The sequence below is a fragment of the Calypte anna genome, chromosome 6 (genome assembly GCF_003957555.1).
Source record: "Calypte anna isolate BGI_N300 chromosome 6, bCalAnn1_v1.p, whole genome shotgun sequence".
In the NCBI taxonomy this organism is placed as follows: Eukaryota; Metazoa; Chordata; class Aves; order Apodiformes; family Trochilidae; genus Calypte; species Calypte anna.
Genome location: NC_044252.1, coordinates 33575225 through 33601246, shown reverse-complemented (window position 1 = coordinate 33601246; position 26022 = coordinate 33575225). Strand labels below are relative to the sequence as shown.

The 26022-nt window shown below is 44.2% G+C and overlaps 1 protein-coding gene across 2 annotated transcripts in view; it reads right to left on the bottom strand.

Annotated features, from left to right (window-relative positions):
• The window catches only part of PTPRE (protein tyrosine phosphatase receptor type E), a 68495-nt gene that overhangs the window by 22837 nt on the left and 19636 nt on the right, over window positions 1-26022 (bottom strand). The window contains exons 2-5 of one of the 2 annotated variants that reach the window (XM_030453499.1): window positions 24194-24261; window positions 2535-2644; window positions 1387-1489; window positions 1089-1162 (exon numbers count right to left, since the gene is read on the bottom strand). In XM_030453499.1, the coding sequence (XP_030309359.1) occupies window positions 1089-1162; window positions 1387-1489; window positions 2535-2637 (280 nt within the window). In that variant the 5' untranslated portion in view covers window positions 2638-2644; window positions 24194-24261. Of the gene's footprint in view, window positions 1-1088; window positions 1163-1386; window positions 1490-2534; window positions 2645-2801; window positions 2830-24193; window positions 24262-26022 lie in introns of those variants that run through there. The other variant, XM_030453500.1, reaches the window with a different exon arrangement.

Below are 26022 nucleotides of genomic sequence, written 5' to 3'. Positions count from 1 at the left end.
ATGGGGCTTGGAGCACCCTGGGCTGTGGGAGGTGTCCCTGCCCATGGCAGGGGTTGGGTCTGGATGAATCCAACCCAATTTGGGAGTCTGTAATTCCATGTTTGTGGTCACTGTCTAGTGAAGACAAGTTTGATTTCCAACTGAAAGCAACCAGGAAGGCAGAGCACTTCCCTACACCCCACTCATCATCTCCATTCCCCATCTGACCCTGCTGCTGGCACAAACCACTCGTGGCCCAAGGGCATCACTCAGGGACACCACAGGGATTCTTCAGACCACACTTCCCAGGGCTCCTGTGCACAGAAACTGACCCAAGAGGAAGCCAAAGCCTCTCTTTAGGGGTTTGACTTTGACTGGCACCACATTTGTCAAACCCCTCTTCAGTCCCTCTGCAGGGATGGGGAACAGGCACAAAGATGTAATTGTTTTCATCAGTATTTTTTTTTTCTCTCTTTGCAACGGGTAAAACAATTTATAAGCCAGAAACAGATGGTTCTTCCAGGTTTTCTATGTTTGAACTGAGCCCCACAGAGCAGCCCACTCCCTGGGCTCCCTGCTAACAGAAAGAAACCCAGCTCAGGGGTGAAGCCAAAGCAAAACACTTGCAGCTCCTGAGGGTTTCATTTCAGTGCCTTACAGCACTGCCCAGGATCATCCCCCCTGCTTTTTCTCTTTACATTCAGAAACCTGCCACTAATTTAATGAAGAATTCAGGGCCCCTTTCCCCCCCTCTTTGAAAAGAAACAGTACAATTCTTTCCATGAATACAAAGAGCACAGTGGTGGAAACCTGGATCCCAGCTGGCATCCCATTAAAACAGAGATAAAGAGCATGAGAAACTCTCCCAGAGGAATAGTGGCTTTAACACAACTCAAAGTGAAAATTACTTAAAGCCAACAACTGTAAGTTGGGACTATAGATACTTACACCTAAACATGGACTTCTATTTTTTAAAGTATTTTCTCCTAAACAACAATCCTATGGCTTACAGTATAAATAAAAAGCAGATATAGCTGAATTCTTAATATGCAAGGAACTGTGTGCATACACAAACTTCACACTGAGAAAGCAAGCAAATCCCTCCATACCTTGTTCTTCCAAGATTCCATTTGGCATCTTCTTGTCCCCAGAGTTGACAACAGCTTTCCTGTGTCTTCTGAACCTGAAACACACACACATCCCCTCAGTAACTCCAGTGAAAGGCAACAAGCTTTACCCCAAGCCAGTCCTTCACCAACCACATCATCCTGGAGAAACTCTTTCTGTTCATCTTCCCAGCCCCAGCCTCCTCTCTGTCCTCCCCCTCACACCACAGCTCATTTCCTCCTTAGATCATCCCCAAAGAAACCCCAGGCAGCCCTACAGAAGAGCCCCAACCCCACCTACCTGACAAAATACCCAGCCAAGAGGATGAAAATGATGAAGACCAGGAGCAGGATCAGCATGGAAGTCAGGAGGTCCCTGTGTAGATGGTTTTCCTCTGTAGAGTCTGTGGATTGAAGAAGATGGGGAACCTGATGGACACAGACTGCCTGCTCTGGGAAGGGGGAAGTGATACCATGAAGAATTTACTTCCCTTTCCCATTTCTCATATTCTTACACACTGGGACCAACATGAGTAACTTGTTCTACTCCAGCTCCAGGGAACTGACAGCTACAGGACAGGATTTCAGCAAAGCCATTTCTCGGGTGTTTTAAACTTAGCTAAATTCTTATTTCTGGTAGCAATCAATTCATTTTGAAAGCACTAAGACAAAAACAAATCAAACAAAAAAAAAAACCAACCAAAAAACAAAACCCCCCAACCAGGACTGGCATTACAACAGGCAGAGCCCCTTGTTGATGGAGATCCCACTATGATGGGATGAGCATGGAGGTCCCACCATGATGGGATGGGCATGGAGGTCCCATCGTGATGGGATGGGCATGGAGGTCCCATCGTGATGGGATGGGCATGGAGGTCCCATCGTGATGGGATGGGCATGGAGGTCCCATCGTGATGGGATGGGCATGGAGGTCCCATCGTGATGGGATGGGCATGGAGGTCCCATCGTGATGGGATGGGCATGGAGGTCCCATCGTGATGGGATGGGCATGGAGGTCCCATCGTGATGGGATGGGCATGGAGGTCCCATCGTGATGGGATGGGCATGGAGGTCCCATCGTGATGGGATGGGCATGGAGGTCCCATCGTGATGGAATGGGCATGGAGGTCCCATCGTGATGGAATGGGGATAGAGATCCCACCATGATGGAATGGGGATGGAGAGCTTGCAGGCCAGCCAGGAGGAGCCATTCCATGCTTCTCCACCTCTCCCCCAAAGCTTGTCCTCTGCATTCCCCACAGAGGGGAAAGAGAAAGCCAAGTGTACAGCACCAGTCCTGGGGAGATCAATACAGAGGTCAGCTGGCAAGATTAGAAGCCCACGAGTCAAAGTCCTGGGAAAAGATCCAGGATGATGCCACCAAGCAGACCTCACCAGAAGTTCCTCTCCACCCCCCCTCCCAGCCCCCAAATGAAGGGATGTCCTTACTTGTTGTTGCTGTTGGTTTGGGTAATTCAGTTCCATTGGGAGGCAAAGCTTGTGCTGACAGAAAGCTAACACAGAGCAGCAGGAGCCAGCAGGAATGTTCCATCCTGGACCTGCAAGAAAACAGAAGCAAACAGTAAATTTCCATGTCAAAATAACATTTTTTCCCCCCCTCTTATCAGAGCAAAACTGAAAGAAAAAGCACAGTTTGCTTCAGAGGAGGAAAGTTTTAAAACTTTTTTTATACTCTGCTGTTGTTTGATCCCTTACCTGTCAGTTCTCAAGCAGGAAAAGTTGTTGCATGCACCAAGAATTCTTCCAAATAACTCCAAGACCCTCATGCTCAGCCATCATTCAAAGAAAACAACAGAATTCAGGCCAGAAAAGTTACTCTGACTCTATAAAGCTCAGCACTGGGCACACACTGGGGCAAGGAGGTTGGAAGGGTAAGAAGAAAACTCCTAAGTACCAGAATAAATGCAAAAATCTGGTTCTAGGAGAAATCCCTCACCTGGGGCTTCAGAGATACGTTGCACCCATGAGCCCCAGCTCACAGTGCTCCCTACCCACTGCCCTCAGGATGGGATTTCTTAAGAGGGGAAAAAAAAAAGTCTAAGAAGCTTTTTCTTACACACACTTAACAGCATTTCTTTATTCTTGTTCCCCTTCTTACAGTTTGGAAGCTCAATGGATCGAGCTGAATCTTTTCTTTCTCATAATGAGGAAAGAAAGAACAAAGTATTACCCTCAAACTTTATTTTCTTACATGTCTTTTTTTCTCCCCAGTCCAGCTTTCTGCTGGCAGATTTACTCCTTCAATCCCTCTTCCTGCTGTCTGTAATTCCAGCAGACAACACATCTTCCAGGAACAGGCTCAGTCAGCAGCCAGGTTAACCCTGACTGAGCCATTCTTGGGATTAGATAATGAATAATTTATACAAGGTTATATTGGCATCACCATCATGTGCAGACCTGGTTTGGTATTAGCAACCCAGCTGTGTTGGCAGCAGACCCATCCTCTTATTCCAAACCACTCCAGCTTGGAGAAATCACCACAGCCAGGTCCAACCAGATAAAAAAACCCCAAAAACCCATTTCTAGCTTCACGTGACAGTCACCACAGTTAAGGGACTGCACTGCTCTCAACTACTGAAGTTTTACACCCTGGCTATGTGGGCTGAGTTAAAGATATTTTCTCAGCTTTTTCCATGTATTGTGAGAGTTGAATAAGAAGTTCAAATTTAGGAGTTGTAGGAAAAACAACCTGGGTTGTATTAAAAAAAAAAAACAACAGCAACAAACCAAAAAGCAACCAAGACAAATTTAAGACCATCACCTGTCCTAAAAACCTGCAAGTCATGGTGCCTTTTCTGGGCAGCAAAACAAACACCCTCAGTGAGATCTGGTGGAATTCTGGAAGCACTCTGTTTTATATAAACCCCAGTTAGCAATTTTAGGGAATTAGGAAGAAATCATTCCACAGAGAAGAGCTGAGTTCCCTGGCTCACTGCTAAATACACCCAGCTCTTAAAAAAAATAAAATAATTAAAAAAAAAAAAATTGAGGTTGTTGGCAGGTTTCCAAAAGACTGAGATAGCTCAACAACATCAACCTCTCTCCCTAAATTACTGTTCTGGGGCTTTTCCTGACACAAACCCCATGCCAGACCTCTTGTATGGGTCCTCTGGAACGTGCTGAAGTACAACTTGAGCATCCAGCCAGTGCCCCAGAATTTATCAGAAATAAACACACCTGAAATACAAAGATTATGGAAATCCTGGGATCCTTTTTTTTTTTTTTCCAAAGCCCTTTTTATTTCTGCTGCAAGGACATCAATGCTGGAAGCTTTACTATTCCTGGCTATTTAGCTACTTCACACCCAGGATCTCCAGGATATAACTTTGTCAGCCTAAAAACTCCCCCACCACAGACAGAGCAGCATTTTCCATCCTGGAGAATGGAAATAAGTCTGCTAAAAAAAAAATAAAATTTAAAAATAGGAACAGCACCTCTCCAGGGAGAACAGGCAGGTAGGAGAGCACTGCAGACCAAGAAAGAAAAACCAACCATATGGTGCAGGAGAAGCCTCTTGTTGATGAAATCAGAAAGGTTTGGGTGCAGACACAGCTGTCATTACAACCCAGCTTTGCCATCAGGAAAAAGCCATGGGAAGTGCTTTCAGCCCTGCCCAGGGACACAGGACATTGTTATCTCCTTACATCCTGCTGCCTCCAGCCTTTATTCCATGGCCAGGTGGGGGTAAATGGCTCAGGCACTTCATGTTCAGCTCCATGAAGCAGTATCCTTTGTAGAGAAGGATCCTCAGTGGTTTCTGATTATCTGCAGCCTTCAAAAGGTGCCAAGGATTCCTGCTCCAGAAAGCTTCAGGAGTCTGCATGTCATAAATGCTTCCATACCCAAAAAATTACTTGATACAACAGCTTTAATTTTTTTTTCTTAAAATCCCTGTAAAACTGCACAGCTAAAGCACATCCTGCCAGGAAACCCCAATGCAACCCAAGAAGGAACATCTCAGAAGCCCAGGGAGAGGGGGTGATGCCCCTGCACAGCTCATCCCAGCTCCCCCATGGCACAGGGAGATGCTTCCCAAACCCTGAGGAAACAGCATTATTGGCAGGGATTACTGGATTAGCACAAGTGCTCAATTTCTATTTTCATTGCTGATCTGAATCCTTATCTGACCTGGGGGGGTTAAAGAATAAACCCCAGGTTTAGAAGAAAAAATCACAGGTTTAGAAGAAAATACACTAATAAAACTCTTGCCATTGGCAGAGCTGCAGAGCAGGAGAAGTGGATTCCCTGCATCCTCCTTATCCCATCCAACACCCAGGATGGCAGGGAGACTCCTGCCTTGGGGGTTTTGTTCCCCCAGGGCCACCCACCCCAGGTTATGCCCCAGATTTTGAAGTTGCTGAAGCTCAGGAGCATGATCAGATCCTCAGAGGGGAGACAGAAAACACCCCCTGAGGACAAGTTGCCTTTCATCATAAAAATGTTATTATGTTATGTGGCTGTCTGCAGCACTCTCACTGTTGGCTTTCTGGTACCTGTCAACACAAGCTTGGTTTCTGACCTCAGGAAGAGCAAGAGAACTTAAGGGATAAATACCTAATACTTAAAATCCTGTGCCATTTAATCTGGTGCCTCACCAAACTCTATCAGGCAATAACAATTCCTCATGTGTTCCCTACAGACAGCTGCAGTGAAGATCATTTAAAGGAGAGGAAAATAATTAGACTTGAAAAATCCAAACTAGATTAATGGCTTACATGGAAGAGATCGAGTGAGGCAAAGTACCAATTAACAGAATAAAATGAATTCCCATTTAGGAGAACCAAACCTGATGGACTGGCTCACTTGCTCAGTCACCTGCTGCCTAATTCAGGGGGACAAATTATTGCATTTGCTTTCATTTTCACCCAGGAGGAGGAGCACAGTGTGTGTGGGGGGGACCCAAAGCTACAAAAGGGTCAAGAAATGCCAAACCCTGATGTGCCAGAGGGGGTTCCTGGGCTGAGCATCCCAGCACCAGTGTCCACAACCTGCACACACCTGCACCAGGATTTCTAGAAAGGAGATGCCACCTGATCAAAGCAGTTCTGTTTAAAGATACCTACCTAAAAATGACCAAGAATTACCACCCTTGCAATAGTTTTGCAAGCAAGCATGGCTCAAGCATGCTCATAGTTTGAGCACAGGAGCTCAAACCCCTCTCAGGGAGCATGGCTGGGCTCTGGGGTGACAATCAATCACAGGTTGTCACCAGCAGATTAAACACTGCATTAGCAGCTCTGGCCTGAAAAGGATGAAATGCCAGTGGTGACAGTGGCACAGCACCCTGACAAAGGGACATTTGCCACCCTGAAGATGGATGGTGAGGGGTTTTACAAACCATTGGATCCCAGGAGGCAGCAGGGATGAGCCTGGTGGGGATCTGGTTTCTTTATTCCTGTGTTTCTTGGTACCTTGTTCAAGCAGGATTAGAGTCAGAGGAGTTGGGAAGAGATGCCATGTGCCCAATCATATCTAAACCAACCCTCTTTTGAGTATCTTTAAAACCAGAAATGTAATGAACTGAGGCTGCAGCCTTGGTTTTGGAAACCTGCACAGATCCTGCTGGTGTATTATGTGTAGGGCTCATCTGCAGCCCCACAGTCCTGGAATGAAGGAATTGCCTGTGAAGATTTTGGGACATCACATGTATAAAACTACACAGGTCAGACCTGGAACAACCAGCTGCAATATCACAGAAATTAAAAATTTGGAAAAGAGCACATAAAAAAAGAGAAAAAGCAACAATTTCAGACAGAGGAAAATTATTTTCAAACGTAAAACTGTATTTCTAGGCTGTACTAAAACAAGCTTAGGATGATTAATGCCTTATCTCTTACACAGATGGATATTTACTCTTTAAAGAACTTTTCTGCCAGTTTTTTTTTTTTTTTTTTTTTGTAGCTTTCTGACCAGCTTCTGCAGGAAACAACCATCTCTGTGGGTGCTTTTCTGAGCGAGTCAAAATAAATCAGCAAGAACTGAGACCAATGGGGTAAGCTAGGGTGAGCCAGTCCACACCAACCAGAATAAATGAAGTTTAATTACTCAACAAGCAAATGCTAATGTATAGATAGCCCCCCACCTGCAGGGCCAAGCACTATGTGCACATGCAGCATTATTTTCAGATGTGATGAGAACCTTCATGGGTGTCAGCCCAGACTGCTGTGACCTGGGGCTACAGCTCCAGAGCAATGCCCTGAGGACAGTTTTCTTATCTGATGTACAGAAAAGTACTTAAATGTTCTTGAAAAATTAAGCAAAATTCCTGTGGTTCCTTCCTTTGTTAAAAAAATAAAAATAAAACCAACAAAACAACCCCAAACAGAAATGCCTATGTTAATTAGAAAAAAAAACCAAAACAAAACCTGATAATAATTTTTTTAAAGATGGATACTTGCTATGTCATGAACAAAGGGCTTCTTTAATCATTAAGGAGGGAGTTAAAATAACTCCTACCAAAAGCTAAGTGTAAAGACTCCTGATTTCAGTGCAATTAATTCCATGAGTCATGTTTTATTTAAGTGTTTAAACAACTGCTAGAGGATTAATTCTAAATATAACCAATAGAGCTGTGAATTGCTTAATGACAGAGAGGAGCCAAAGGTCCTTAACAAGTGCCCCAGGTCATTCCCTCACCATGGGATGGACCCAACACAGGTGCCCAGTTCTGCTCACACCAGTGTGATCACATCACCCAGAGCTCCAGTTCTTCAGCTCTCTATCCCAGCCCTTCACTTTTTCTCTTGATTTCTTTATTTTTGGTTTATTTTCCTCATGTGGAACCAGCCCTACAGTTGGTTCCCCCACCCAGAGGGATGGATTACAATCTATTCCCACTTTAGCTTCTCCTGCTGGCAGGACCATCTCCCTTTAACCATTCCTTCTGTAAACCCATTAAGAGCAGCAAGGCTTTAGCCTCTCCAAACAGATCCCTACTAAACCCCAGTAATTCCCATCCCTTTTCTGCATCCTCTCAGCCCCAGGTCCTTCCCAAAGCCCAAAACACACCAGTACCACCAGCTCACTGTCTGACAAACCCACAGATCTGACACCCCATGGCATGGGAAGCATCAGAAAGGTCCTTTCCTGGGGCAAAGTGCCCCAGCAGCTCACCCAGTGGACCTGATGCCTCCTGCTTCAGCCCCTGCATCTGCACAACATCCTCTCCCATGTCCCTAATTAGTCAGGATGGCTTTGAATGCCATTAATACTCTTCCCACCCAGCCAAGCCAGGAGCAGACACAATCCCTGCCACCACACACCTCCACTCCTCAGAGCAGAGAGTTTTTCCAGGTGAATGCTGCTCTGAAAGGATCCCTTTCACCCCAACCCACCCAAACTCTTTGCAGTTTACTGCCATTTTCTTACTTCTCCAGTGCAGTTGGGCTTGGGCTTGGGCTTATTCCCCTTTTTTTTTTCCACTTTCACCACTTCCTTTTTGCTGAGGTGCCCAGTGGCAGCAGGGGAGCTGCCTGCATGAAAACAGAGCTGAGCCTTAAAGGATGGAGCCAAGAGGGATTGAGCTGGGATTAAAGCACAGAAAATTATTACAGTGAAAATAAAAGCAAAAAAAAAGGGGATTATTTTAAAGGACATGTTGCCTCCCATTGGGACTATGCCACAGCCATATCAAAGTACTATTTCATATCCAAATGTGTCTTTTGCTGCAGAAATATTCATTGTCCATCCTTCTTGGGCTGATTTCAGATAAACAAAGGTCTCCACAGCAAGGCTCTGTTTTCAATTATTTACTGTTTCACCTGCAAGTTCACCAAAGGAGTGAGTTCATTAGCACAGAGCTGGAGAAGGAAGAGAGACTTCTCAGACTAGAACTGTCATGGCCCTCACCAATCAATTCAACACTGGCCAACAAAACAGTTCCAGGACCTAAAAAAATCTCACAGGAATTAATATTTCAGGAAATCCCCCTTTAACTGATTTTAAAATCTATTACCTCCTGCACAACTGCTACCCATACCCCAAAAATAAATTATTTTTCTACCGACTGCAGGCACAGAACCTCTCAATCCAACCCCAAAATCTGCATTCCCATTTTTGCAAGTTTCCAGCATCCCCCTCTCCCAACAGACCCGGTGCTGGAGACTGAAGGCACAAATCAGGGTCACCTTTGCCCATGCAGTGTCAGCAAATCAATCTGCAACACCTCTCAGCCAGGGCTCATCCATAAATGAGGCTGCTGCCATCGATTGGCAGGAGGAACCTTTGAGCAGCAGAGTGAAACACCAATAAAATCTTATAATTAACTCTGGAAGTTGCCTTTTGTTCCATCCCACTGAGCCTTTTGTACTTCAGTGGCAGAAAACACATCATCACACAGATGCTCCCTTGTAATAGATCTAGATGAATATTTATTAATTATATCTTTTTTTTTTTTAATTGCTGCTTGAAAGGGAGAGCTAACTGTGCATTATGGAAAACACATCCAGCAGAATTCCATGCTGCCCAATGACCAGACTGAAAGCTTGGGTTTGGGGCAACAGATTTAATTTTGGAGGGAAGGATTGCAAAAAGAGAAACACCAGTGTGCACCCTGTCTACACTTTCAGACAAAGCAGAAAAGGAGCAGATGACACCTGGATGTCTGAGGATTCATTCCTCACAGCTCAGGAAGGTGGGGTGCAGGAAGGAAGGTAACAGTGTTCCAGCTTTAGGGCTTGGGAACCTGATGGGTGTACCTAAAGTCTGGGGTTGCTTGGCACTGCAGAAAGTCAAACAATGTCCCTGCAGCAAAGGCACCACTCAAGCTCCCAAGTTAAAAGGTGGGTTTCATCCACCCCAGGATCTCACATTTTTTAATTATCTTTTTTTTTCTTTTTACACACAGAGTATTTCCTATAACCATGCTCAACCCTCTTCTCAGCTCCTGGGATGACCCATGCTGGGCAATGTGGACCCCCCACGTCATCAGCAAGGATGCTCCATCCACACTCCTCTGCCAGCCACACAAGAGGAACCACAACCAAGCTGCTGGCTCTTCCCCCACCACCAGGAACCCAAACAGACCTGGGAAAACATCCCTCCCCATGGGGGGGTTGGATAAAGCTTCCTCACACTGAGCCAGCTGCATCCAAACATGAACCAGAAGCTTTCAAACCAGGAGAGAGAGGCACCACCACCATCACTTGGGGGATTATTTTTAAGGCTGAAGCAACAGGAGCTCTTGATCCTCAAACCCAGCTGCTCAGCACAGGAGGCCAGCAGAGGACCAGACTCACCACACTCCCTTCCTACACCCCAGAGGCTCCCAGAAAAGCAGCAGCTCCAAAACAGCTCCTGCAGCTCTGCACCAGGGGCAGAACCCCCCACGCTTTGCTGCCCGTTTTCCCCTGCAGCTGACACTTAGGAAACACGGGTGTGCACATACATAGCCACCATTTTTGTAAAAGAAGCACTAAAACTGCAACTCCTAAAAGTTACCTTGTAGTATTTATCCTTCACACAACTTAATAATCCCCCAAGACCAGCAGCAGCAAAACCACAGCCAAAGGAAAGGCAAGGAACGAGACGGCCACGTCTCGCTTGTGAGAACCTGCAGCCCCCAACCAGGAGCACTTCCCAGTGCCCGGCCAGCAAATTAAATGTGTAAGAAACAATTACAAAACTAATGAAGCAAGCTGGGCCAGATGTTGAGCTGCTGCCCCAGATAATTCCATGCAGCACCTGTTCTGTCACTGGTGCCGTAATAACTTGGCGAGGAAACGCGCCCCGAGATTCCAGGGTAACATCTGGTTTGATGCTCAGCTGCTTGCTGAGCAGTCAGCAGCAGCCTGATACCCTAATTATTTATTTGAGAGCTATCACTGTCTTGGGGACAGACAGACAGCATCTCTCTGCTCTTCCAGCTCCCCTGCAACAAGAGCTGCAGCAGCAGCAGGGGCTGCATCCTGCACCGGTGCTCGGTGATTCCCCTCTCCTGGGACAGTCCCTAAGTTGGCAGATATATTTGCATCAATAAATTCATGATACAGACAGCAGCAGCTTGAATCCAAAGCAAAGCTCTGGGACATGAAACACATCTGATTTTCTCGGGTTGTAAGCAAAAAAGAAAAGGAGTTGTGAGCAAGGAACTACCTTCCTCTGCAGAAAGTCAGGGAGCAATAATGTCCTTGTCCATGAGGAGCACCAGGACACTGAGGATCTAAGCAAAGACTGAAAACCTTAAACTCTGTTAACTAGAAAAATAATTTCCCTTTTCAACTGCAACTCAAAAAATACAGCCAAATATAAAACATAACTCAAAAAGAAGCCCACGTGCCTTCAATAATTAATCTGCCCCAAAGCTGTGCACTTCAGCTTAAGGCTGAAGCCTTTATGCATCAAGTAGCACACAGATAATTCTTCTTCTTTAACTTCTTCTAATGCTGGAGAGCTTCTAATTTTTTTCTTCTGAATAGAAATCTAAATTTCATTACTGGAACATTATTAGACATTTTTTGTTCTCTGTGAAAAAACCCCAGTGCCATCATCTGAGCATCCCAGCTGTCAATGCCAACAGCCTCAGGCTCTGTTCTGCAAGGACTTAACCACTTGGTAACTAACCAGAAACAAAGTGAGTAGCAATGCACAATCTGTGTGGTGTGTGCTGCTTCCTCAATCTGCAAAAAATGAGGGCTGTGACTCCTGGTATCTGGGAGCAGCTCTTGAGTATCTGTGCTACACCCTACAGCCCACGTTCAGGACTTTTGCTGCCAGCCAACAGGAATTTTCCTTCTCCAGGGGCTGGTGACAGAGTTGTTTCTCCTTGAAGTGAGATGACAAAACTTCTGCCCTCAAATCTACACCTCATCCCCACCCCTCTGCAGGATGACAGGATGCTCCTGACAGCCACAGCCTCTGCTCCCTTCCACTCAATTCATGCTGAAGGAGGAAAAAACCCCAAAAGCTGCTCTGCCTCCAAGATACTTCTTCCTTGGCCTCGACAGCTGAACAAGTCTTTGCAGGCAGTACAGTTCCCTGAAATCATTGTTTCAATTGATTGCCAAGTGATTTCGAGCAGAATAAAACCAAAATACTAAGGTTCACACCAGTGGGTGCATTTGCAGCCTCTTCAGTGTGTTAGAGATGTGATTTACAAATGTGAGAAAAAAAAAAAAATCCCTGTTCATAGCATAAAGAATTACTGACAGCAACTCATGAGTAAAGAAAAATGTTTCTGTTTAGTGCTTCTGAGCCTTAAAGACACTTGAAATGTTACAGCCAGAAAATTATATCCTCCATCTAAGCCACTAAAAAAAAATTAATGAAAATTAGGTATAATATTCTAAGATATTTAATAGATAAGATATTTAATACTCTAAGATTTGAAATGTATTTCATACCATCATACTAAGTTAAAATTACTAATAAATGATCATCCCAAACAATGTTAAATTCAAAGACTGTTAAAGAAACTGTCATAAACACATCAAAATGCACGGGAAGTCCAGGCAAATTTACTGGGTTCTGTAACCTTAAAAACCTCCAAACCCCTACTGAGTCAGAGGACTAAGATCCAGATCACATTTATTTAAAAACCTCCTTGTAATTGAACAGTTCTCAGATAAACATGTATTTAGGTCAGTGGCTTCCCTGCCTTCTCCAGAAACTGTGCTAACTTCCCCAAAATGCAGGAATCTCTGCAGTGGAGCTGAGCATCTTTGGAGAAAATGTGTCATTAGCTCAGGCAAACAACATCACAGCATTTATTTTGCACTGGTGGCTTCACTAAGTAATTCCATCAGGGTTTTTCTCCCTTCAGTGCCACCAGGATATTAATAGGAACTCCAGTAAAAAATGGGTTCTCTGGTCAGTGCTGCTTTTTGCTGTGAACTAATTATAGTGAGGCCTCAGCAGCAAGGTCCTGCTGGAAAACCTGAAGGAAAATAATCCATGATTAGCTTGTGCAGACCCACTTCCCAAATGCTGGATGCTATTTGACCTCTTTATTTTTGACTATTCGGTGTTTTGCTCGACTACCTGATGCATCCATAGAGGCCAAAACCATCCCAAGGGCTGCAAATTGTCTGAAATGCAGGAATCTGACCACAAGAAAGCTGGAAAAAGCACTCACAAGCCAAGCTAGAACATATCCAGACATTCCAGGGTCTCAAGTTGTGCCAGGCGAGGTTTAGGTTGGAGATTAGAAAGAATTTCTTTCTGGAGAGGGTGATCAGGCATTGGAATGGGCTGCCCAGGGAAGTAGTGGATTCTCCGTGTCTGGAGATATTTCAAAAGAGCCTGGATGTGGCACTGAGTGCCATGGGCTGGGAACCACGGGGGGAGTGGATCAAGGGTTGGACTTGATGAGCTCTGAGGTCCCTTCCAACCCAGCACATTCTATGATTCTATGATTCCAACCTTCACCTTCAAACTCTGGGCCACTGCTGGGCTGCTTAGGACACAGCAAGAACACAGAAGGAGTTGGCTGGGGGATGCAGAAGGTTTCTCCTGCCCAGCAACAGACTTTGCAGCTTATTCCCATCAGCTTTTATTATTTATATCCAGTGTACTGCATGCCTGGGCTCTGCTTTTAAATAGCATGGAAAAAAAATTAAAAATCCCAGTCTGATTTCTGAAGTCACTAAGCCATAAGAATATTTGCATGTGCATGGCAAAACTTCAAGTGCCAGCCATTTAAAGACCTCCTGTTTAAAAACAAAAACAAAAAAACTAAAAAAAACCCCAAAACCCCCCCCAACAACAACAACAAAACCCCACAAAACACAGATAGGTATAAAAAGGTAATGGACCACTGAATCCAAGGGGGCAGAGCATCAGTTGGCCCAAGGGCAGCTCTCAAAAGCCAGATCCTAAAGCAGACCTCAAAATGCAGCATCTCTCCCCAGAACAGGGCTTGGCACATCCCTGCCGAGCTTCCCCAGGTTTCTGGGGATCCCCATCTCCTGCCCACACCCCAGGTCTATCCACTAGCATCCCAGTTGGGTGCAGCTGGCAAAGTGGGCAAAGAGTAGAAGAGTTTCTAAAATCCATCTTGTATCCTCTGTGCCTACAAACTGCTTCCCTTGCTGCCTACACACCCCGTGCTCATCTTCAGCAGCTCCAGCAGGAGAGCAAGCGTTGCCTGCCCCCCAAAAAAGAGGAATTTCAAGTTAAATATCAGTGCTGTATTTAGAAATCAAGCTGCCTTTCCACCACAGTTACAATTCTGTGAGTGTCAAAACACTGAGCTTCTTTAGATAAACATTATCAGCAGGAAAAAAAAAACCCACACTGGATGTGGCACATTCTCACTTAATATCCAGGGCTCTATTCAAGAGTTTTGTGTCAAAAACCCTTCCCAAAAAAATCCCTGCTCTTCCTCCTGGGCTGCACCACAACCCTGACACTCCTCTGGGAGTTTCCTAATTCCCACCTTTTACTAGTCCCAGCCTCAGTAAAACCAGAGACTGTTGTTGGTTTGTTTGCATTATGAAATAAATAAAAATAAGATCTGTTTTTCTCATGAGAGATCAGCAGAATGAAGGCTGGAAGATGCTGGGTGGCTTCCTGTGATGTGAGAGGCTTACACCTGACCTACTGCTTTATTTCCTGGATATTTATGCTCAGAAAAATGACCAACAACAGGAGATGCTGAATGGTCTGCTCCAGTGAAGTGCCTTAAATCCTCCTCCTGAAGGTCTGTCCCTTGCACTTGGTTCTAGAGGTCTTTTTGCTTCAAAAATAACCACAGTGATAAATGAGAAATCTTTCCCTTTAGCTCTCTTGGCATTTGAACTAGCTAAGTAGATGATCCCAAGCAAAATCTATCAGTTCAATTATTCTAAGATAGCATCTCAAAAGGCAAGGATGAGATTTACAAAATTAATCCCAAAGAAATGACAGAACCTGAAATGCACCCGATGCAAAACCCAGCAGGCAGCATCCTGACCTGCAGGGCACCCAGCTCAGCCCCCCCTGGCCCCCAAAAGAGGGGAATGCTCATGGCTCATTTCTAAACTACACACACAGAGCTGAAACTGCAGCTTTATGGCTTATTTCTTCATCAAAATCAAAACTAATGGGGGAAAAAAAAAAGATTCTTTATAAACAACTGTCAAAGAGGGCTTCTGTGATGCACCAATATTCATTTCTAAGCATCTCCAGGATTTTTACTTGTCTTCACCTGCTTATAATCTTGAATTCCTTTTAATCAACATGAAATACATTGTTTTATCTGAAAGTAAGACAACTTTTATTAGGTAGTAAGGGACAGAAATCATAGGGACAGAAATCTGTCCCCTTGTAGGGACAGAAAAAGCACCAAAGGCACCAAAGCAAGCTGGGGAAAAGCTTCAGGATTATGTTCCAAAGGAGGGCAAAAACTTTGAGCCAGGCGACCTGTTGCTTCCCAAGGGAGGGAACTGCACCCATCCAGGGGCAGCTGGAATAGGAAACCTTTGGACACTGATGGGCATTGCAGAGCAGCTCTGCAGCCCACACTGCTGTTTTCTCTGTGACCACAGGACTGAATTATTATATTATTTCTGAATAACTTCAGCAAACTGGCCAGCATGTTTAAATCCCTGCACTGGGATGCACTTGGCTGCATCCCAGAAAAGGGATTCCCTGTACTCCAGCAGAACACTGGCTTAGGGGGAAGCCTGCATCCTGGTGTGGAAAGCAGCCTAATCCAGGGCTGCTCCTGGTGCTGGCAGCAGTAAGCTTATAATACTTTCCTATTCCATTCTTGTTAACCAAAGGATTACCAGCCATCCCCATCACTGGGTTTTTCTAACCACTTAAGCCAATACATATTTATTGGCATTTTCCATGCAAACCCAGCAAAGCCCTTTGCAATTTCAGGCTGAAGCCTCAGCAATTCCCTTCAAGTTCTCTTTGGGGCTGATTTAAAACATGTGTTTCCCACGGCCTCATCAGAGCAGAAACGTTCAAGATCATCTGGAAATGTTCCATTCTGACATGAGCTTTCAAACACTCGAGAAAAATTTAATATCTACCCTTAACACTCTTGACAAGTGGCTCTGGATTCCTTGTTCCAACCCAGCACTACCTGAGACCACAGGAAGCATTAAATAAATAAATGCTTTTACAAGGCTGCCCATAGATTCTTCTCTCTTTCTCTTAAAAACTGGGACCTAAAGGGGACTGCAAACTGGAAAGCTGGGCAGGGTTCAAGCATATTGACTTTTGATTTAAAAATCCAAAATTCTATTTATTTGGGTATTATTTGCCCCATTAATATCCAGGCCTGAATCTCTGCTGCTAAGCACAAGATCCACAGATTACATTTTGTACAGTCAAACCACTGTGTTATCAAACCAAATCCCTTCCAATTATATGTATTTTTAATTATTCTTCAGTTTTCAACACTGTTTTAAGACCCTGTTTGCTTTGCAATGAGGCAACTTAATCCCTGGTTTTTATATCACAGTGGCAATGATAATTTTCAAAGTACTAGGTCTGAAGAATTGGAATTTTATCTATTCAATACTCATCCTATCTACACGTAAAGAAAAAAAAAGCATTCCACTTTCTCAGGGAGGAAATGGCATATGGAGCTGATCAGTGCCCCTGGCAACGTATTTCCATGTATTAAAAAAAAAGGGGAAAACCATCACAGGTTTTATATGTTAATAACAGGAGGAAAGGGGGAGAGGTCAGGTCTGTATTGCCAGCTCCAAGCTCTCCACTTTAGGAAAAGCAGATTTCACATGAAAGAAATCCCTGATCTTCACCTGACCCCCCAGGAGCTGCCACTGGGATGGAAAGAGGCAGAGAAGGGGAGAGGTTGCAGAGCCTGGCAACATAACCATGGGTGAACCAACCTTGGGTGAACCAACCATGGGCGAACCAACCATGGGCGAACCAACCATGAATAAGACAACCATGAATAAGACAACCATGAATAAGACAACCATACTTGGGGCAGCTGCACACAACTCATCCCTCTGCTCAAAGAAAACTTGAAATTAATTAAAAAAAAAAAAAAAGCAAAAAAGCAAGCCTGGTCCTGCTTGCCAAGCAAACATGACTTCCCATTAGAAATGGCAAGATGTCTTGGAAATTTTGGATTTCACATTTAGCAGTGAGGCTGAGCAGAAGCTCTGTAAAATAGGTGTTACTCAGGAGCCATATGCAGCATCGTATGGGATTCTCTTGCACAGCTCAGTTTCTTAGCTGAAGAGGAGGTGAAATGGTAATTCCATGCAAAATAAGCTCTGAATCAACAGCACACTGCTCTTGTAATTATCAAATACTTGTAGTTATCAAATAGCAAATAATGTGATTATTTGCATGGTTTTGAGCTTTGTTAAATAGTTTAAATAATTGAGCAACTTCCTCACAAAAGAAATTTAAACAAACAAAAAAAATCAAATAACAACTTGCCTCCTACTCGTTTGTAAAAAAGACAGAAAAGAGGAGAAAAGAGAAGAAAAGAAGAGGGAAAAAAGAAAAGGAAAAAAAAGAAGAATAAATAGAAGAAAAAGGGAAAAAGAAAAAAAAAGAGAAAGAAAAGAGAAAAAGGAAAAAGAAAGGAAAAAGAAAAAATAGAAAAGAAAAAAGGGGAAAAAAAGAAGAAAAATAGAAAAGAAAAAAGGGAAAAAAGAAAAAAGAAGGAAAAAGAAGAGAAGAAAGGAAAAAAAAAAGAAAAATAGAAAAGAAAAAAAAAAGGGAAAAAAGAAGAAAAAAAGGAAAAGAAAGAAAAAATAGAAAAAGGAAAAAGAAAAAAAGTAAAGAGGTCTCAGCCCTGCAGTTGAAGCTGGTGCCTGGCAGCACGCTGAGCAGATGCTGAGCAGATGCTGAGCAGATGCCCAGCTCGGGGCTTCCCATCCCCACCCCACCTCTTGCTGAGCAAAGCAACTTCTGCACCTCAGCACCAGGAGTACACAGCATGGCCAGCAGAGCAGAACCCAGCAGTGACAGGAGTAAGGGATTAATCATACATCAGCTGCATATCCCGGGATAATCCTGGGTTTTAGCTCATGCCATTGGGAAATCCTCCAGGCAGAGGAATCCCCAGCTTGGGAGCAGGAATGAACCTGCAGTGAAGGCTCCCGGGGCTGCTCCTCCTCCCCTTCCCACACAGAGCCCACAGGATTTGACTTGCCTGAACCATGAAGGATTTCATCTGAAGCCAAGCTGACAGCAAACACATGTTCACATCCTGCCAGCCCAGCCAGGGAAGCCTCAACAATTCTCCTGGAATCACTGCAAGGATTTCAGCTCTGCACAGCCTGAGTGTCCATCCCTAGGAGCATCAGCTGGGTACCACGGCAGCCAAACCCTCCTCACCATGAGCACCAGGGTTATTAACCAGCTGAAAGGCAAGCAGACTAAGAGAAGGAAAAACTTCCATGGGATGGGAGCAGAGGGATGGCAAAGAGTTCCCAAAGTACAGCTGGGGTTGTCAGCATTTAAGCAACACCAGAAAGAGCCAAGAAAGGAAAAGTCCAGCACAGAAAACAGAGCAGCTCTGGTACCAGCCTGGAGGGCTCCTCTGGCACCTTCACAGGTTCCAACACCACGTTGTATCAGAGGCTTAAAGTCTGCTTTCTATTAAGGTTGGAAGAAAAACTGCAGCCTGTACAAGAAATCCTGACAGCAGCATCAGGAGATGAGGCCAAAATATTACACTGGCTGTGCAAGTATAAAGTCCTTGTAAGTCTTGTCTTTTTTTTCTTTTTCCTTTTTTTTGTTTGGAAGGAGACAAGGAAGAGGTGGTTAGAAGCTGGACTCGAATCAAAAATGGCAACACTGCATTTAATTAGCAGATAATTTCAAGCAGTGAACTTCACACCATAAAGCAAGGTTGAAAGCATCGCTGGGAAGGAAGAGGACCTGGCAGATTTACAGTAACTGGGAAAATATGAGGAGAAATAAATCACAAGATGATGAGACTTCTTGTCCAAAGCACAGGCAGAGGCTGGGAAGGAGGGAGGGAGGATGGAAAACTCTCCTGGATACCCCTGGCTGCAGCCCCTGGGTACCAACCCTGATGCTCCAGAGCAGCCCTCACTCCTGCATTTGCCCCATCCACTATTAATACCCCATCTCCTTTTGTTATTGGTGGTTTTTTTGTTTGTTTGCTCCAATACAGACAAGGTTAATTAACAAAGAAGTGCACAAATAGATGCTAATGTGAAGCTGCACCATTCAGGAGGAGCAGTTTGGCAAGAGGCAGAGCCCGATGGAAAATCCAGCTATTGATCCTCCTCTAGGCTGCTGTCATCACTTCTGCTGCCTACAAATAAACAACCCAAAGAATATTTGCTTTCCCTTGACAGCTGGTGTCAACAAGGATGCATTTAAACCGTCATGCTTCCTGCAGAATAAACTGATGTTTTATTATTTGATGTGTTTTGAAATCCTCACTGAAATTCCTAATGGCATTCCTATTGAGAAAATGCACATGGATCTTAAATGCCCAGCAAAGCACTGCACATCCCTGGCCACTCAGTGTTCAAATGCTTAGTAATTCCTCCCAAGACATGGGATTAAAAAGAATTGCTACTCTCAGACTTACTGAGGAAAGGAAAGCAAACTGTATGTGATTAATAGCAGAGTAATAATCACACTAATGTCAAAGCACACCCTCCAGCAATATTTAGCACAAGTGAGTTTTGAGTGCTGCTCAGGGTGTTTACAGAAGATTCTGTTACATCCCAGAAAAACAGCCTTGCAAGGATTTCTAAAAACACTCATTCTTACTCTTTACCCTGTAAGGATAAAAAACAGGCAGAGTGTTTGTTCCCACCAGCCCCTGACAGCTGTCCCTAGGTCACCATGGGCAGAAAATTCAGGAGAGTTTCCCATTTTGGAGCCTCCTTAGAGTGAAACCTGTTAGAAAGCTGTAGGTTTGATCACCATGTTTAGAAATCCTGGCCTGTGGCATCCAAAAATATTATTTGGTGGAAAATACCACTTGGTCAAATGTGGGTTGTTCCCATGGGAAGACTTCTGGACTGAGACTGTATCCTGGACCTAAGATCAAAGAGAATTAAATTTCTATTTCAGAAGTATCTTAACTTCAGGAAAAAAAAAACCAAAAACCAACAAACTTCCAGCATTTGCACAGGACACTTGGTTCCAAATCTGGAAGCTTTATTTTCACAAAACAAGAGCAGAGCCTGGTGCTGCCTGCCAGGCACAAGTCCTGCCCCATGCCAAGCACCAGCAGCTTCCAACCCATCTAACAGAGCAGGAAACCTCCTCCCATTGTAAAACCAGGTATTTTTCTGCAAGGGCAGGGTTTTTATTTTTGTTTTTAAATCCTAAAAAATTACGTTCCCTCCCTACCCCAGTGTTTATTATGGCATCTTCAGGAAAAAAGAAGCTGGCAAGAGCTCTGCGTCTGCCTGAGCCATCTGCTCCTGCTTATTGGAAACCTGCTGGCAGCCCAGGCTCACGTGGAGGATGCACCAAGACACAGTCCCCTGTGTCCCCTTGGTCCAGCCAGTCACTTACATGACTTCTAGGTCACTTTTTTGACATTACAGCTCGAGGAGAACACAGAAGCAGGGATGTGTTTGGGGGGAGAACACGAGGATGGGTGAAAAGCCCGTGTCCCATCACAGGAGGAGCACGAGCCCAAGCTCTAGAATGTTCCAAGAACTGGCTCTGTCCCTCCCCAGGGGATTTCAAAGGACACTGAGGTGTCCTGAAGTCCCAAACACTGCCCAGCTACACCCTGGGGTTCCTCTAATCCAACCTGGATGCTTGCACAGTGCATGGATGCTCTCAGCCTTTCACCTGGGGCTATCACAGACATCACTTGTCACTCCAAATTCCACACTTGTCACAGAACACACTGAGCACCTGCACGTAGGGGACTGTGTATTTCAGAACATACATTTTAATTTTATATAGAAAAGAATCTGAAGGTTTTGCTACAAGTGAAATTTTCTAAGTACCAAGCCAGATTTCTATGCATCAGAATAGTTTGTTCCTGTTACTTCTTCTGGCAATAAAACCACACTGCCAGTATGATATAGCTAATTAAACAGGAACTTTTTAATAAGGCAGCTACAAAACTTTCAGAGAAGCTCAGATTCCTTTAGGCTACAGAAACAAACATTTCATGTGAGCTTTTCACAACCAGAAGGACTCGTTTCATTTCAGAAGATACAAAACTGAACTTGTCCACCTCACCTCCTAATAACCCAGTCTGATTAAAGAGGTTTAAAATAACATCACCAAACTCTCCAGTATGAAAACAGTAGAATTTACAAACAGGTACTAATATTTTTTACTCTTTTACTGGTTTGTTTTGCATTTTCATCCTACATTTTGAGTCATTGGTTACAACACTGGAACAAAAGAATTTCTCTAAAACATTGAACCTTGCAAAGCAAGATGTTTAAATTAACTTCCAAGCTCTCTGTATTTCTTTGTTATTTTTTTTTCTTCCCCCCCTGTGCATTCAGGACCACAACCACCTGAAGTACAAACATACACCCACACTTTCAAGCCCAAACCATAGTACCAGAGATGAGTCCCACACATTTTCTGAGTAATTTTCAGGTCCCCAAGCTAAGTACACCAAATGAGTTATAGTTCAGCAAAACCTGAGCATGAGAAGAGTTCCCAGTGCCCCAGTCCAGTCCCCAGTCCCTGCCTGCCCTGGACCCTCCTCTTCCAGCACCATCTGGGCAGATGTCCCTCTGCCTGGCAAAACAAGAGACACAGAACATCCCCTGTGGTCCCAGAGGTAACACACATCTGGAAACACAGGCACACTACATTAAATTCCATTAGACAAACTGATTCATCCCATTTTCCTTTTATTTACCTGCTTCCCAGCTGCTGCAGAGATGCCCAAGCACCAACACCACTGCCCCACAGGACCCATTTTTTCAGCTGAGTCGAACGCTGCTCTCTGTCAAACTTCTCTCTCAGGCTATACCACCCAAAACAAGGGAGAGCATTTATATAGAATAACTCCAGAGTCTCTGTATGGTCCCACCCTGGTGATGGAAACCCTGATTGCTGAGTATTTTGCTTCCAGCTTCAGCATGTGATAAGTGCTCATCCAACGGAATAACCTGAGAGGCCACATGATAACATCAGGATTTTCCTCCTGTGACTGGAAAAGTAAACACTGAGGCTGATCAAGGGCTGGATGAAACCACAACAAAGTGAAGTCCCTCTTTTTTTTTTTTTTTCTCCAACAGAGTATCCACTGAGAACCTGGCCATGTGCTTCCATTCCAGGAAATAATGATGAAAATCAACTTCTGGTCCAGGTAACCAAAAGCTCCCAACATACAGTGCCCAATCTCATCACCCCCTGCTTACAAATAGTGAGGAAGGAGAGAAGGGGAAGTTCCAGGAAAACTTTTTTTCTGCAATTTTCCCTCTTCCCTACAAGTGCATCACCAGTGTGCTCCCACGCAGCATCCTTCCCCCTGCCATGGGAAAACCCAGCCTGGGAAACACTTCTCACATTGCTCAGGTGCCCCAAAGGCATTGCCAGGGTCCTGAGGGCTTCTCACCATCTCACAAACCCCTTAACAGCAAAAAGAACAAAAAATTATATATATATTTATCCTATGTACCACATGTTGCAGGGATGGAGCGAAACTGAGCCAAGCTGCCTTTACAAGCAGCTCTGCAGCCTCTGAATCCCATCCTTTCCCATCACATCAGGCATTAGCTCCAGAAACCTGCCCTCTGGCATGCATATTTTGTGCCTGTGATCTCCTTTTCTACCCAAAGTCATTACTGTGCAATTTAGTGCAAGTCAGCTGTCTCACAGAACTCATCTCAGCCTTATCAGAAGCAGCACAGGAGCAATTCTCAGAAGACATCATATACTCAGGTCTTTCCCCTTCACGTTTAAGTGCACTACATACCTGCCCTGAAAGGCCATAGAGCCACAGTTGTGTGACTTGAAAAATAAATGAGACAAAATAATGGGATTGCAACTCATTTCCAGGCACTCATTTCCATTTAGCTGCCTTATTTTTTTGGCTATATCCCCAGCTCCATAAAGATATATATATATATATTTAAAAAAAAAAAAGATTGCTGGAGATCAGAAAGTCTAATTATTAACAAATATGATGGTAATTAAATTGACTTAAGTCAATAAGAGGTCAATGCTCTGCAAAAGCACACTTGCAAACAAGAACTGAAGCAAACACCACAAAATCAAGGCACTGACTTGTCTAATGAGAACCTTTCCAGCTGTCACAAAAACTACCAAAAACGCTTTAAAACTTCATTGAAAGAGCCAAACTTTCAGCATCTCCTGGCTGCTCAGGCTTTACCTTCCCTGATCAGGTCAGAGCTTGAAAATGCAGATGTACAGGACAGAGCAGTACAGAGATTTTAGCTGCTAACAACAGGTTAAAGGCAAAGCCTTTGCTGTCACTCGTGGGCAACTCTAAGGAGTGGAGCTCAAGAGAAAAATCTTCCAGCAAAGCTACACAAAATGCTGAGATACTCCTCAAATTAAAACTCTAATAAATATTCCCAGAAAATTTATTAATATCCCAGAAACTTTGTCTGAGGTTTGATTTTTTCCAGAGAACTAACCAGAGGCATTAATTAACATAAGAAGCAAACCAGAGCAGCTTACAATGCTTCCTTAAGAAAAAAACCTACCCCATTTCACAGCATGCTAATTAATAGAACAGAACCACTATTTTGATATCATGATTAAGAACAGTTCATTTTCAGCATTTTTCTCACCAGCAGATCAATTTGAGATGCAATTACCACCAGTGCAATTATCTGGCAATTTGCTCACTAAATGACTTTCCCAGATGTGTTACTGAGATAAGGCAGTGCCTTCTTTAAAGTGCCTTGGAGAGAGGGAAAGATGAACCTGCAGGGTATAATTTTTAAACAACATTCATCTCAATTCTTCAGTGAGAAAGCAAAACTTCTGCTTTACAAGTTAAAAAGTTGGGTGGAGCATCAAGAAACTGGGGTTTTGTTCTCCTTATTTAAATAACCTTGGGATGGAGGACACATCCCAAAGATTGTTTTGGGAAAATATAAAAGTGAAGTTCGTGATTTCATTGGATTTTAACCACAGGACCTTCTAGCACGTAAATCACTTATTTCTACCTTTTTACTCTTTCAGCTCTACCCACTTTACTGGTTTTTTTAGGCTCTACTTACTGGTTTTCACCAGGAGCTGCACTGGCCTCTGGGCAGCAGAAGGAAGCGAAATGCCATTCTTCAGGGACCTGGAAAAAAAGGAGAAACAGGATAAACAAAATCTGTATGTGTCAATTTATTCAGTTTGGTCAAAGTTAGATATAAATCTTAATTTCTTTGCAAACTGTTTCTGGTGTTGGATGTCCTGGCTTCATGGGCTTCAGCACTATGTTTGATGGAAGTACTACTATGATGGGATGAGCTCTTTCCAGAGGATGGGAGATGCTGGGTGACATCAGACAACTTCTGATGACTGAAATATGGATCCATTTCTTCCTTTAAAACCATGAACTACAGACTATAAAGATGCTCTTACAACAGGAGTTCTACAAGAATAAGTCAAGCATGCTGCCCAGATTCACACCACAGGAAAACAACCTTTTCCAGATGCAAGCAGAGCTCTCCCTATCATTTTGATCATTATCCTATTTTCAGCACTATGGAAAAATAAAATTTTACTTTTCCTCCCAAACCACAGACCTGTTTTTGATCTCCAGTATTAGACCAGCTAACAGCAGGACTAAAAATAGAAGCACAGCAGTACACCTGCTTCATGAAAATTAATTGAAAATCTGATTCACTGAACGACTGTAACCAGAGGATGTTCCAAGCAGTGCAGTCCCCCAGAACAACACAGAACTGCTGAGCTCAGCTACACTGGTCTGTCTACAAAGACTCTGAACAGAACTGCTGAACATTTCCTTGGACTGATCATATTTATTAACAACAACAACCAGCTTGAGCAGACTGATGCTGAAAGGTGTCAGCATTTGGGAATAATGCTGTGTACACACCCAAGTGCAGCTGGAGCTGCTCACAGGTGGGAAATCCTTTTCATTATCCATTCAGATGATTCATTTTTGAATCATCATTTTTCCTTAATTCCCAAATACCAGCAGTAAACCACTTGACAGCATGCACAGCTTGCTAGATTTTTAGTGGGCATCAAGTGCTGAATAACTACAGCTGAGAGGGACCTCTGAGGTCATCCTGCCCACCCAGAACAGAGCTCCAGGCTGAGCTGCTGGGTGCTGCAGCCCCTGGGCTCCTGTTCCCATGCTGTACACCACCATTAAAAGGAGTTTTCTTCCCCCCAGTATAACCAGTTGGTTGTGCCCACTGGCTCCTGTGCACCTCGGGGACAAGCCTGGCTGTCTTCTCCATTACTTTCCCCTGGAGGCTGTAGCTCAGTCCCCACCCTGTAAGCCCTCTGGGCTCACACATCCCATCCTCACTCTTCCATCTGACTTTGGCCAACACCAGGAGGCTCCTCATGACCTTTTTCCCCAACTTCCCACCCTCCTACCGCAGAGCATCCCTGCCCAGCACCACACCATCCCCTCCATCTGCCCACCCGCTGAGCATCACCCAGCTCACGGCCAGAGAGCTTGGATGTCAGCATCTGCCTGAAGGGTTTCCAGTGGAAAATGATGTCTGAAGCCTTTGGCTGTCCTGTTTGTTCAGATTAAATGAGGAACAGCTGCTGGGGAATTTGACTTCAGAGGCTGCTCCCTGCTGGAGCACGGGAGACATTTAGTTTTGATCCCTGTGTCTCTCCCATGATAAGATGATGATATCACACACAAGTCCTGGAAGACTGAGAACATGCAGAACGTGCCAAGTTTCACTATCTACCTTCCACAAACTTCCACAGACATGAGCTTATTTGGTAGTCTTCTTCGGGACAAAATAAATAAAAATTTTTAAAGGTCTTGGCCAACGTAAACAGGAAGAAAACACTGTGTTCAGAGCTTTATGTTTCTGATGTACAAAGGATGTTTGTGAGACTG